Source organism: Poecilia reticulata, linkage group LG5 (genome assembly GCF_000633615.1).
Source record: "Poecilia reticulata strain Guanapo linkage group LG5, Guppy_female_1.0+MT, whole genome shotgun sequence".
Classification (NCBI taxonomy): domain Eukaryota; kingdom Metazoa; phylum Chordata; class Actinopteri; order Cyprinodontiformes; family Poeciliidae; genus Poecilia; species Poecilia reticulata.
In genome coordinates, this window is record NC_024335.1 from 30866235 (window position 1) to 30879865 (window position 13631).

The 13631-nt window shown below is 40.5% G+C and overlaps 1 protein-coding gene and 1 long non-coding RNA gene across 4 annotated transcripts; one reads left to right on the forward strand and one right to left on the reverse strand.

Annotated features, from left to right (window-relative positions):
- Nucleotides 1–170: 170 nt before the first annotated feature.
- Nucleotides 171–12534, reverse strand: mbd1b (methyl-CpG binding domain protein 1b). Of its 3 annotated transcripts, none has more exons than XM_008410496.2 (15): nt 11427–12533; nt 11182–11322; nt 10135–10273; nt 9755–10041; nt 8805–8887; nt 8638–8681; nt 8326–8466; nt 8156–8227; nt 8042–8062; nt 7426–7515; nt 6390–6551; nt 5218–5385; nt 4788–4868; nt 2677–2766; nt 171–2587 (listed from the first exon to the last, which is right to left on the reverse strand). In XM_008410496.2, the coding sequence occupies exons 1-15, from the start codon at nt 11768–11770 to the stop codon at nt 2096–2098; spliced, it is 2355 nt and encodes a 784-aa protein (XP_008408718.1). In that variant the 5' UTR covers nt 11771–12533; the 3' UTR covers nt 171–2095. The 3 variants fall into 3 exon arrangements, with proteins under 3 accessions (XP_008408718.1, XP_008408717.1, XP_008408719.1); XM_008410495.2 differs by having other exon boundaries at nt 5218–5406; nt 11427–12532; XM_008410497.2 differs by lacking the exon at nt 6390–6551 and having other exon boundaries at nt 5218–5406; nt 11427–12534.
- On the forward strand, nt 7456–8001 carry LOC108166313 (uncharacterized). The gene is made up of 2 exons (XR_001776648.1): nt 7456–7817; nt 7863–8001. It is a non-coding gene; the product is annotated as an uncharacterized LOC108166313 (long non-coding RNA).
- Nucleotides 12535–13631: the final 1097 nt, after the last annotated feature.

A 13631-nucleotide genomic window follows, 5' to 3' on the forward strand; every position in this document is an offset into this window, starting at 1 on the left:
ATGAGATCAAATCATAATATCAGATGGACGGCTCAGGTTTAACCGTTTGGAAAAAAATGTAGCTAGGCAACCAATACATGGCAAAGAAGGGATGTTAAATACGGAGCTCGAAGGACGTGTAGACGGGTGTGAGAGGTGGACGGTAAGAATTAGGCACCTCTGGTAACCTGTACAGAAAGCAAAGTCACAATTTAATTCTTTTATTAATAACAAAAAAAAAACATTTTCTGTCTCCAAATACAATAATTAATCCAAATTGAGCACAATAAGTTCCTCGCTCTCATGATCAGAACACATGATCCGTAGAAAAACCAACAACTAAATTTTGCGTACTGATTTAAAAGTCTTTGATCCAACTCTTCCAATATGATTTCCTCCGATGACTAAATTACAATAGAATTTTAAAGTATCAAATATACACAAAGTAATTGAAGAAAACATGATAACCAAAATACATATGTTGAAAATGCATAAAGTTTCACATTGTCAAAAAAGTCACTGAGTTTTTCCACAAACATCCCAAAGCAGACGGCAGGGGCAGCAGAAAAAAAACTGAAAAAAAAAAAGATCAGATTGTTTTAAACTCTATTAAATAATTTAAAATATTTTTATTAGCCATGGTTGCAAATGAGGGAAAAAGTGTCTAAAGAATTCAGCTTCATCAAGGTTTTTGAACGGGATCATCTGCCTGATGACTGGACTCCAACAGCACCTTCATTTAAGGACATCACTTTGGAGTATTCACGCACGCACACACACACAGTAAACAGGCCCTCAGAACAATTACATACAAATATCCTCAACTTGACGTTATGCTACCCTTTGTGCAAAAAACATCTGCCAGAGCCCCTCCAAATTATAATCTTTCATGGGTTTTCACCACACCATTTAAGTTGCACATCTTTCAGCTTAAATGTGACAACTGTTTTCTTAAGAAAAAAAAAAAAGTCCCACTCTGTTTTCGGGTCAGGAAGTGACCGGACGAGATAATAACATGGAGAGGTAGTGTTTTGTTTCTTTCAGGAGCAACTCACTCACTGCCAAACTGCTACCGGTTTTTTTTAAAACACATTCTTACTTGACGAACTTGCAAGTTTCTTTCTCCCGACGGCCGAACTCGCGCAGGCTGTTTTGCAATGGCATACGTCAAGGGAAAGTGTGCTGGAGACATTTCAAAAGACAAACCCAACAATAAGCAAACGGTTTCTTGAAAATAAAAGGATTGGAAAGAGAGAGAAAGAAAAAAAAAACTGCTACATGACAAAGGAAGCGGGCTGGTCGTTTCCTACCAAGAATGTCTCCATTTGTATTCTTTGTTACAGCAAAGGATACAAAGTAAATTTATGTGATCCACAACAACGTTATTTATGGGACTACTGCAAATAATATCTGCATGATATCATGATATCATGTTTACTTGCCTCTAAAATAAAGAAGATACTACTCTAAAATGCAATCAATCAACGGTAAGTAAGAGGGTACGAAACAGAAATTAGAGCGAGATGGTAACATGACGTTAGACTGGCAAACTAGAGTTACAAACTGTCCAATTTGCAAATTACATTTTTTTCCAATCAGAATCCAACCGCTGTTTAACTCCATTATTCTTAAACACTGGTGTAGCACGGAAACAAGCACGGAGACCAAAGTTGCCAGCGAGAAAAACTGCCTAAAGTATCAATTTGTCTGAGGACTGGCTATTCAAATATGTAGTAGTAGCAGTAGTAGAAGAGGGGCCATTTTTTTCAAGTAAGAGACAAATGCACCATGGGAAATTAAAATACACAATCCCACACACTGCCAAAACACACAGCCACACAGACAGTTGTTTAGAAAAAAAAAAAAGAAGAGAACACCAGTGTGATAAAAATGTGAAAAAAAATGTACATATATATACACACACTCATACAGCTCCTGGAATTCCTTTGGTGATTTTCAAAAAGGTAAAACATACTATCACAGTCCAGAGGTAAGTCTGTCAAATTGTCTCTCAACTGTACAATATAGTGAAAAAAAAGAAAAAGAAAATGGCACAAAATAGAAAAAAACAAAAAAAAAGAAGAAGAAGTCACTGCTTCCATCCAACTGTGTTTTTTCACTCTCTGTGATGGATTTGAAGTTCTTGTAGTGCTTTGCAGCACGCGCAGATCCGCTCGTTCTTCTTGATCAGGAAGTCGCACGTGGCTGCCCGCTCCAGGACGATCGGCCCTTTGTCAAACAGCAACTGCTTGGTGGGGAGTCCCTGGCACACGACATACCGCTCCAGAGACAGCAGCAGACTGACCACGTCGGTGGCCGTGCCGAGCCGCGACGGGTGGATGTCGTAGAGCGGGTGGATGGGCAGCAGCGGCTGCTTCTGGACGGTGACCTGGTAGCAGAAGCCCGGGTCGATCAGCACTATGGTGTCGGCCATGTTGGACTGCTTGGAGCACTGGATGAGCTGCAGCTGCGGGCCCTCCACCATGATGGCGTACCAGAGGATGGGCAGCACGGAGGAGCGGAGCGAGTGGAGCAGCTTCATCAGCTGGTTTTCCAGGTCCACGCCGCTCTCCACCGGATTCTCAGCCAGGCTGAAGATCTGTGTGATCTGTGGATGATCCGAGGAATGAACAACACGGGATTATTTGGGAAACACGCTGAAAAATAAATAAATAAAGAGAAACACCGGACACTCACCATGGGGAACTCGTCCTCGTCATCTTCCATGTGCTTTGGGGCATTTCTGCCTGTGTGCGATTTCTCTGTATCCCACTGACTTTGATGGTCCTTCAGTAAGAAATACAGTCTAATGAGTTAAAACCGTTGAGCATAATGAAGCATCATCTCACAAACACTTTGAAGTAAAAAAAGAAACATGAAGGAAAGCTTATCAAAAAGAAAGTAGGGATGCATGATATATCAGCACTGACATTGGTGTGAGTGCATCGGCATCGGTTTGAAACATAAATCTAAGCTGATATTAACAACCTATATCTACTTTCATCTCGTTGTCTTTCCTTTCTGGAGGGGAAGTGGAAGAGGTTGCTCGTGTGGTATTTGTTAGGTCATGTGACAGCGGTAATGATGCAGTGCAGGATCGTGGAAGTTTCACTGAAGCAGAAACGCGGTAATGTGATATCGGTAAGTATCCGTTATTGGCCGTAACAGCAATATTAACATTGGATACCAATATCGGTGAATCCTAGGGACCGGACGATACAGCTGAAAAGCGTATCACAACACAAGAGTTTAACATCAGTCGACAAAAATAATTGTTTATCAGTTTTTTGTTTGAAATACGTTCAAACTGGTGTTGTGGCCTTTCCTGGTTTATCTGATGCTGCACCAGTTAATCACCAGGAGGTGGTTGCTAGGTAACCAAACAGTGAGTGAGTTGGAGGATGGCAACAATGTTTCTTAGCTAGTCGTGAGAGGTTGAGCGACTAGAGCTTTTCCTCTGTCTACATCCCCCACAATGCAGTGTGGATCTGGATGCGAGTTCAGAGAAATTCTTGAGTACTCTATCAGAAATGTTATCTATCGATATATTGTTACTGATTTAATGCCCAGCTCGAGATAAGCATCTCTAACATAGTAAACATAGTACTTCTTAATTATGACAGACATATACAGAGAAAAAAAACATTCAATCAGAGAGCAGGAAACTATGTCACTGCCTGCAGACCAAATTCTTCCAACACTGAGCCACAAACATTTATTTTGCTCCGTTTTTACAAAGATGGCCCGGCACCAATAAATCAATTGGTGATCAGCTCAATCAGCTCTGACTAGCTACTGGCTCGACTGGAAATCAAGCAAGCTACGACAATCTTGATTAGTCCATCTTTAGTTATGTAGTCAATGACAACATCGACTTTCTGATGCAATGGTGTCCAAGAGACATGCGTCTGTTAGGCGGTCACTGCTTGAGCGCGTTGCACTTTTATTGGTCCTACAGCTTAAAAAGCTCATGAATGTTTACTGTAACATCATGTTTTTATCTGATTAGATGACTCGTAACATCTTACCGCAATAACAAAAACTGAAAGACAGCCAAGAAAAGAGGAATGACAGCAGAATCAATTACCTTTTTGTGGGGGATGGCTCGCTGCCACGCGCTCAAAAAAGGCTATAATTTCAACAGAGTTCAGACGTGTGCCCAGTTGCTAGCTCTAATGAACCGTTTTCTCATTTCGTCTGTCTTCCTCGTCATGCTTATTTTTTTAAGCTAAATAGGAGAATTAACAAACAAGCTTGTGACTGGTATTGGCTGGTAGCCAGCGTCATCATCCTTTGGCCAGGAACTCAAAAAAACAACCCTCTTTGGTGTGGACATTGTTACCGAAGGGAAAAACTGTGAAAAATAGTATCAGTGTCAGGGAGATGCTTAGGAGCTCATTAAAAGTAAACACCGAGTCTGTGGTTTGTTCAGGTTGCTAAGGCTAACTGAAGTACAGCAAACATTTTCCATTTGATTTTTTTTAAGCTCAGTTGTGAAACATACTGGAAGCTTTCTAGAAATCTCAAATGTTTAGTTAGATGCGCAAAGAGTATTTTTTAAGCAATGTGACATGTCCCACCTTTAAGATGCTAACCGCTAATATAAGATGCTAAAGTCAGCTTAAAACTTCAGCTTCGTGACTATGTTATAATTTTAAAAGAACTTCATGTAACTGGACAGAAACTTCTCATGGACATGCAAATAAAAAGTTTCAAAATAATTACATCACAATTTGATTGTAGTTACTAAAACAATAGTTTAGCTTATTCAGCTAAGTTCAAGTTATTATTTCAAAATGAAAACTTACTGGTTGGGAGTAGTTATGATTGCTGATGTGAGGGAATCGATCCGGCACGCCGTTCCGCACCCCAAAATCGGAATGATTCAGCTGGCGAAACACAAAATGGATTTATGATGCATTTGCTCGAGAGCCCATGTGTTAAAGTCAAGGCCAGCGGGCCAAATCTGGCCCGCTGTAGCCATTTATGTGGCCCTCAAACACTGGGGAGGACCACATAAATGCAGCTTCAAGATAATAGTTGCACGCCTAAGTATCATTTTATCGGTCAATTCAATGAGAAAAAGATGTTAAATATTATCTACAAAGAACTCAGCAGATGCAGAGAAAATGATAACATTTTAAGTGTTCGTTGAAGGGTAATTTTATCACAACTTATCTTACGTGACAAGATGGAAATTAGCAACAATGTTTCCAGCCAAAGCCCTTCGAGCCTCACCGGTTGTGGATTGCTGTCCTCGTCGTCGTCATCATCGTCGTCGGTGTAGTCCATGTCAGCCTGCTGGTCTTGGCTTCTCTTTAAGCTGGACTTGCGGCTGTACGTGTAGTGAGGTCTGGGCCTGCCGGGCAGCAGAGGGGCATCCAGCCCCAACTCAGCTCCTGCCATCTGGAAGGGCAGCAAATGTCTCTGGGAAATAAATGTGCAGTTGCTTTACTACGACACGGTTTCGGCAGGTTTCACCAATTCAAATTTAAAGACCACCACGAGTGAAATTTAAGACCTGAATCATGTCAAAATTGTGCGAAACAAACAGCCTAAACCCCAGTAGTGCTAAGCTTTTTCACCCACTAACTGGGTCGGCAATCGATCGCCAATGGCAAAGACGAATATCATCCAGCCATCTGCTGATAAATTTGAACTTAAGCAAAACGTAATGTTTATTGCTTGTTTCATAAATGGTGGCTGTAAGATGTTTTATGACATAAAGCATTTTGAACTGCCTTGTTACTGAAATGTGATAAATAAACTTGACCATGATAGACACTAGCTTGCTTTGTTCTTAACTAGCTAGTTTTTCTCCTCTCCAGGAAACATAACCAATGATTCCTGATATAGCTGCTAATACACTTATGCTAGTTAGCGAGCGTATATTAGCAGCTAGTTTCCAGTAGCTTCAACCGCCTCGAGTCACGGAACGAAACAAATAAGCGACTCAATCATTTGCCTGACAGAAAAGTCCAACAAAAATTTTTTTTATAAAAATATGTAGACAAGATTAAGTAATCCTGACACAATGAAATTTAAGACCTGCGATTAACATATTTAAGACCAGCTTGGATTTTTAGTTATACTGATTGATCTGGTATTGTATAGCAGTACGTATTATTTTGTGTTCTTTGCAGAAAACAATGTGCAAAGAATCATCTTTACAGGATAGGTTTTTCATTATCATTAATATATTCCTTTTCTCATAATTTCGGTACGTTGTATATTTCTAATGAAAACCTTTCACTGCACTAACGTATTTAAGGCTAGTTTAAAAAAAAAATTTATTTGATTTTAGGACATATTAAGGCCTTCATTTTAGAAATACGAATGTAAAACTTTTTAAGGACGCGCAGACACCCTGTACGGAAACGTACAATCGCCTTATTGCACAAGTGTCTTACCATCGCTTGCCTTTGACACTGCCGTAGACGACACTTCTGCCTTTTCTTGTTGCTGCCTCCAAATTTGGGTTTATCTATGCAGAAATCGCACACGCCGCAGTCTTTCCTGCACAGACAGGCCTTACACTCGCCACAGGAACGTCGCTTCCGCTTTTTATGCCACTAGAAACAAAAGCGAGAGGAGAGAAATCCGAAAATCAAGAACGCAAACTGGATACGATTTCACCAATTTTTTTTGTTTTGTTTTTTTTTGGATTCTGTTTTATGAAAGCCTTGAAAATACAGCCTCTTGTTTGTGAGTAGAGGTCATTCGTTCATAGAGGTCGGTAATATTTTCTTCTCAAATGGCAACAAACGGAAGAGCGTTCAAATGCAGTCAGCAGTCTGGTCAAAGAAGAGTTGTTTACTCAGTTTATATCGGCCATATTCAAAATAGTCGAAAGAGCAATGCTTCAACAACGATCCCAGAGTTCACTGGATGAAAACACTGTAGACTGTTCAGAGTTTAAGCTCTTCCACAGGTGAAAAAAACCCAAATCTGATTTCAAAAGTAGGGCACACGTTAGAATCAGTCAGAGAGACAGAAGGTTCTGAAAAAGTCATTTCCCTTTTGATTTTTTCGTTTGTTAAAATTATGCGTTTCAGATCATGAAACCACCTTCAACATCAGAATAAATGCAAGAGTTTATATACAATGATTTTATTTATTAAGAGAGCAAAATCTACAAAAAATAAAATTAACTAGACTAAATAATGAACACTGCCTCTCATAGCTTTCAAATGGATCAATTTTCAGAAAAACAACCAAAAACGCAGATGCTGTGTGTGACAAACTGTCAGCTTTTGCTGTTTTCCCAGCTACTGAGACTGATAAGCGTGCGTCACATGCATTTCTTAACGGCTAGCCATGAGCTCTACGAGATGTTTGAGAAGCCTCCTGCACTCGGTGGCAACAAAACATCACAAACACCTATGGGAAATACTCGGGACAAACTTTGGCAAGCATCTTCAAAAGGCAAAAACAAAACGTGCTCACGTCATCGTCGTCGTCTGTCGACATGTCGTCATCGTCGAGGTCCACGTTCGCCGAGAAGTTCTCCGTGTCGCTGCTTTTGAGACTTGGATGCTACGTGCGGAAAAATGCGATGGGGTTCCTCACTGGCAGTTTTCCATTTAGGTAATACGTGTGAAATGCGAGTGCACCGATTGCAGTTTTAAATATCGGTGATCGACTCACCGATATTTAAAAAGCCGGTTCAGATTTGGCCTTTTTTTTTTTTTTTCCGTCTGAAAAGTCGCAAAACAGAGGGAAAAAGTCGCTAAGTTGTCAACATTTGATTTCGATTTGCAATCAAAATTTTGAATTTTGAATTGACTGTTGCTAACTGAACATGTGCAGATGAGAACTGATCTGCACATGCTGATCAGGTCACATACATATGTGACCTGATCAGCATGTGACCTGGTGATCAGCAGGGAGACGTCTCTCACCACAGAGCGAAAGGATATGGTGATTCCTTTGTGAGACCTTTGCGGTGGTGGATGAGATCGGTTTGTCAAGTATCGGCCGATTTCGCAAAATTAAGGAAATCGGTGCACCCTTAGAGTAAAAGAAAATAATGAAGGAGCAAAAAGCAGTACAAAAGTGTTACCTGTGACTCTGTGACATCATTCTGTACATTTTCAAGAGAAATAAAAAAAAAAAACCAATTACAATAAAACAGTTAGCAAGGGAAATACTTCAGAGTTGTTCTTTGGAGACTTACACTATCTTCATACGTGTCAACAGGGTCAACAAAAGATCTCTTGTAAGTTACATTTACGCTTCCTGGGCTTTGCTGCAAAAACAACAAAAACATTACATCAATTGAATTTTAAACAAGTTCAACAAAGACATACGTCGATTAGCTTAACTTGCTAGCCTCTGTCAGCTCACCTTGCGTATCGGACATATGCACCTGCGTTTTCGACACAGGCGTTTTCTGGCTTCGGGGCTCTGCAGTCCATGCTTGCAGTTTGCACACTGACCGCAGTCAATGGCATTGTGACATCCCACGCACTGTCCACAGGGAATCCACTGACAGTCCAAGAAGAACAAAAACAGACAAAAAGCTGTTCTTTTGTGTTTGTTTTATCTCTGAAAGTCTTGAATAATCTAGAAGCTAATAGAGACTACTTTAAAATATTATGCAGACTGTATGAACTTCATCAGCAAGAAGGTGCAGCTTGTCATCTGGTGATACTTTACCTTCCTGAAGCGGATCAGCGGGTGCTCTATCGACTTTGACGTTGCTGAGATAAAAAAAATAAAATAAAAAAAAAGGAGAAGGAAAAAAAAAAACGCATGAAAATGCTTTTTGTAACATGTTTTATTTTTGAAAATATTACTAATTACACACTTCTACAGACACATACCCCAGCAGGAGGGACAGCATGGCCGCTTTCTTTGTTTGTCATACCATGTACCTGTAAACGAAATACCACACTTTGCACAGATCCTGTGGAGAAACAGGGCGACATTAATTCACACTCGCTGTGGTGACAAGCATAAACACGAGACAGAGTAAATCTTAGGCTGGCCGGCGGAGGACTTGGGATCTCAAAACTAGAGGAGTCCACAACCTTGACTTTTTGTTGGAGCTCGTTATCTGAATGCCAGATAACCAGGCGCGAAAGTTTCTCTAAGATAAGACTGAACAATTTGTTTTTCAAAATCTTTTTGTTTTTCTTATCTTATTTTGTTTAGTTTAGACATCCAGAGTTATCCAAATGTAATGCTTAATAAAATGACAACATGCTTGAGTGTTACAGGATGACTTGTGTGGAAACATGAGGCAGTCTTTGCTAAAAATCACAAAAAACTTACAGGACAAAATTTAAATATATATTTATAAAAAAATATGAGTCCTCGATATGATTAAGTAGCCAGTTTAAAAAATATAAACAAAAGAAAAACAGTAAGCTGTGTTTAGCTACAAACTTACAGGTAGGCCTGTCGCAATAAGCAATGAATGAATTAATCGCGTGATAAATTAAAAAAGTCTTCAGTCTGGTGCTTTTTGGTCTCAACTAGACCTTTTTTTTTTTTTTTTTTTTTAAATACAATTTTGTTTACAGACGCTTCATAATTCAATTATGTAGCTTTTTTTTTTTTATTAGTTTTGAATATTTTAAAGTTCCAGTGTTAAATATTCATTCGTATTTAAAGTTGACTGATCTTTGAGAATGTCTTCTTGCATCATTACTCTGTTACATTACTTGAAAAATATTGTCTCAAAACAACAATATCATTGTTTATCGCAATAACTTCTGGTGACAATTTATCATCCAGCAAAAGAATTTGTTATTGTGACAGGCCTACTTACAGGGTGCTCTCTTCCGATCCAAATTCTCCCTTGATCGAAGGCAACGAGAGGGGACGAGACGACGAGGGGAAAGGGAGCCGGATTTTTTCCTCCGACTGCTTTTCCTCGGAGTTGGGGCTCTGCTTCGACTCCCCTGTCGAGCTGTTCAGCGAGACGCTCGTCTGGTTGCTGTGGAGGTTCCTGGGCGTGATGTTCGGGGTCAGCCGGTGGTGGGAGTCTGGAGTCTCTGCCCCATCTCCTCTGTCCATCCAGCTGGACTCTGAGGAGGACCGGTCCCGATAGCGTTTCTGACACATACGGGAGTACAGCAAAACGTTGTAGATTTTTTTTTTTTATATGAATTTAAAATTGTTAAAAATAAATAAAGAAGTTTTTAATACCTTCGTTCTGGGTCGACCTCTCACTGGTGGGATTTCCCCTTCCACGAACTTGCCGCTCTTGTATTCAAACTGGGTCAAGTCGGTTCCCTGGAGCACCGTAGCTAATTCTACTCTGCTCCTCACTCGATCACCCCGTGGACTGCCAAGGAACACAATTAAAGACACTAAAAGAAATCCGATTGGCAAAGTTTCATTCAGGGGTTCTATTGCTGTTAAAATTAAACCAAGAGGGTGTATATATAATACATGCAGTGGCACACAAAGATATTTTGGGGAGCAGGTGCTCCAGTGGAAAAAAGGTCACCTTGTCCAGAACATGGAACCACCAGTTGCCTTGGTAATGTGAGATTTTCTTTTAAAGGCACAGCTTATACATTATATGTATGTGTATCTACTTCAAATCAATAGCCATATTGTTGTCTTGGGAAACACACAATACACTGTTAAAAAAATAAATAAAAAATTCAGAAGAGCACGTTTTTTTGAAAAAGACCACGTCCCTGTATGTATGCATAAGATTACTAAAGCTAAAATGTGTAACTTCTATTTTAAATAATTATGTTTTACATACCATGTTGTCACAGTATTGTATAAGGCCGATAATCTGTGAAAACATTGAGCTCCTCCACCTCCTCCCAGAGGAGTCTGAAGAAATACACAGCTCTAAAAACAACCAATCGGTGCCAGGAGGCGGGTCTTAACGCTGTCAATCAAAGTCGTGAATGCACTGCTAAATATGCTAATTGCAGCGAAATAACTCACCGTTACACGACCGTATCGGTGGTTATGCTAGCTGTAGCATTCACAACAGGTTACGCTGACGGGCAGTGGCGCAACTACACATTATTCAGGTGGATGCGAAAACATAGATCGGCGCCCCCCCTCCCCCCGACCGAGGGAAGGAACGTCAGGGTGAAGGAGCGACGCTCACTCAGCTTCAAAGAGTCATTAACATTATGTTCCAACTTTCTTTTGGTATTTTCATAAAAATAAAAATAAAATAAAAAAACACAATTAAAAGAAAAGCAGCTGCTAGCTAATACGTACCTTAGATAATACACGTCCTTCTGGCCGATGCTGGAGCCTGAGCGTCGAACAACCTCTTTGCGCTTCCAACCTTGTCCGAGCACCGGCCACTCGACCCATCCCTCTTCAGGATGAGCGCGCTTACGTCGATACCCGTAAATCCTAGAAGAAGAAGGAGGAGGGGGGGGGGGAGAGAAACACATGAAAACGAATAAACAAAAACAAGTTAGTGTTTCGTGGAATTTAGAAAAGAAACGTGAACCTACTGATAAAGATGTCTTGTGGCTCTCTCGCTGCCTGCTATGCTCTCGGTCTCTCCTGCCAGGCTTTCTTCATCTGGATCATCATCATCATCTTCAAGCGGTTCGAACCAGTCCATTGGAGGCTCGCCAGCAGGCTTACCTTCCTCCTCCTCCTCTTTGGCCTCTACTGGGGGGACCAAGCTTATCTCGGCTGCCTCTTTGGGGTCATCTGAGGGTGCTGGTGGTTCCTCAGAGGGATTGTCTGTTTTGGGACTCTCTACGGTGTCTTCCCCCTTGTCCTCCTCCTCCTCCTCCTCCACTGCCTCACTGGCAGGGTGCTTACTCTCTCCTGCTGCTTCTTCACTCATCTGTGCACCAAGGACGGGCAGCAGAGAATCCAATGAGTCTTCCCGCAGATAGATAATTTCTTCTACAGTTGCGCGGGCATCCCATTCAGAGTGATCTGTTTTTAACGCGTGACCCCCCCAAGCCTGAAGGGTTTTGGGTTAAAAAAAAACAAACAAAAAAAAACGGGGGAGGTGGTTTCAGATAAGGGTGAAGAAGGTTGTATTCTAGTATAACGTAAAGTCAGCACGTGTTTTGATGAGAAATTGTTCACAACGAAAGGCTACAAGGTTTTGTTAACGGTTAATTAGCTTGCAACGGTATGCAGCTATTGTTAGCCGCCGAGCACAACGTTATCCGCACCAACAAGCAAGCCTCTGTTCCGCACAAAATGCGCCGACTCTCGGCTACACTGTCCGAGTCACCCATTTACGGCAAAAACGCGCAATATAGCGAAGTCACACAAAACTACTGGTGCGTCAGAAGTATAGAAACATTTACTAATAGCGGGGATGACGTTAGCCACTGCTAGCTGTAAGCACCGTTTGGTGGTGCTTTGCTGTGCTGATATTCATCAACCACTAATGTGTTAACAGCTGGTTTTTGTCGTCAGTCTGTTAAAGATTTTTGCCGAAATGGAGAGATAAAAACGACACACCTTCTCGGTTATTATTCTCCAAATTTATGGCACTCTGTTACAACAAGTAGGTTCCTTTCAGTTTATGAGCCAGGGCTACGTTAGCCCTGTACCATGCATCCAGCACAACCAACGGAAGCGCTCGAGGACCAAAAGATGAACGTACGACAGCGATAACCGCCTCGAAGCCCGCGTTCTCTTGTCTGCAGGTGAACAGGTATGAAATAAATTTTTAAGAAGAACGTTTTTATTTCAGAATATTAATGATTAGTTTCGAGTTTGTAACGTTTTAAATCAAAATGTCAAATTTCACAATTCTGTCGAGGTACTAGTAGATTAACAGAAAATCAATGCTCTTTTCAGGGCAGCAGATTCCCAAGTAGAAGGGGGTGAGTCATCTTGCCCTAGGTACGTGTTCTTTGATACAAGACGTTGCTGCGTTCACGGTCTGTTATTTTTCAGCTTTTCTACCGTATTGGAAAAGCTACGTCGGGAGAAATAGCTTTAACACCTGAGGTACTAGTAAAACAGTGAGGATTATACAGATTACATATCATAAACAAAGTGCTATCTGTATATACAATTAAAACAAGAGGCATGGGTTGTTTTAAAAGAAATTTGCTGCATTTGTTAGAAGTCCAAAAGTCCAAACTAAGTTTCACTCTGCAATTCCTTGAAGAAGCAGCAAGTTTTTAAGAGATGGGCCACTGTGACTTCTTGTCACTCAAAAACATCAGAAATTTCTATCAAAATTATTTAAAATTTACTTTTATGAATAAAAAAAAGGCAATTATAGCAAGATAAATGGAGGGGATAAAACTGAAGTTTTGAAAGGAAGTAAGATAGCAAGCTTTTGGATGTTGAATGCCGCAGTGCACTGGGCAGTATCTTGCCTCCAATTTATTTTTATTTTACTTTTGTTGTGATGCAATCACAAACACACCAGGCATGTGGAAGTAGGTGCACATTAACATTTTTTGAAAGGTTTCCTTCCTTATTTGCAAGTCCTCTCCATAAAATCCTCCCAAACTAAACTGATTTGTGGTCATAACTAGACAAAATGTGGAAAAGTTGAAGAGGTATGTATACTTTAGCATTAAGTTAAATCCTAATTATTTAGCCTACAACAGTTACTCCAGATAATCTTGCTAATTTAATCTTTGATATGCATTTTTCTAACCTTAAACGTAGTAATTAAAAAATGTAATTATATTTTTATAAGATGGAAGTTAAAAAATTGCCAAAAA

Bases quoted from the DNA above. Each gene is read 5' to 3' on its own strand.
- mbd1b (XM_008410495.2), bottom strand. From the start codon at position 11,770: ATGAGTGAAGAAGCAGCAGGAGAGAGTAAGCACCCTGCCAGTGAGGCA. The intron at 7,516-8,041 runs GTAACACTTTTG...TTCCGCACGTAG, and splicing joins ATGATGTCACAGAGTCACAG to CATCCAAGTCTCAAAAGCAG. The intron at 2,588-2,676 runs GTGAGTGTCCGG...GATCATCCACAG, and splicing joins ACGAGGACGAGTTCCCCATG to ATCACACAGATCTTCAGCCT.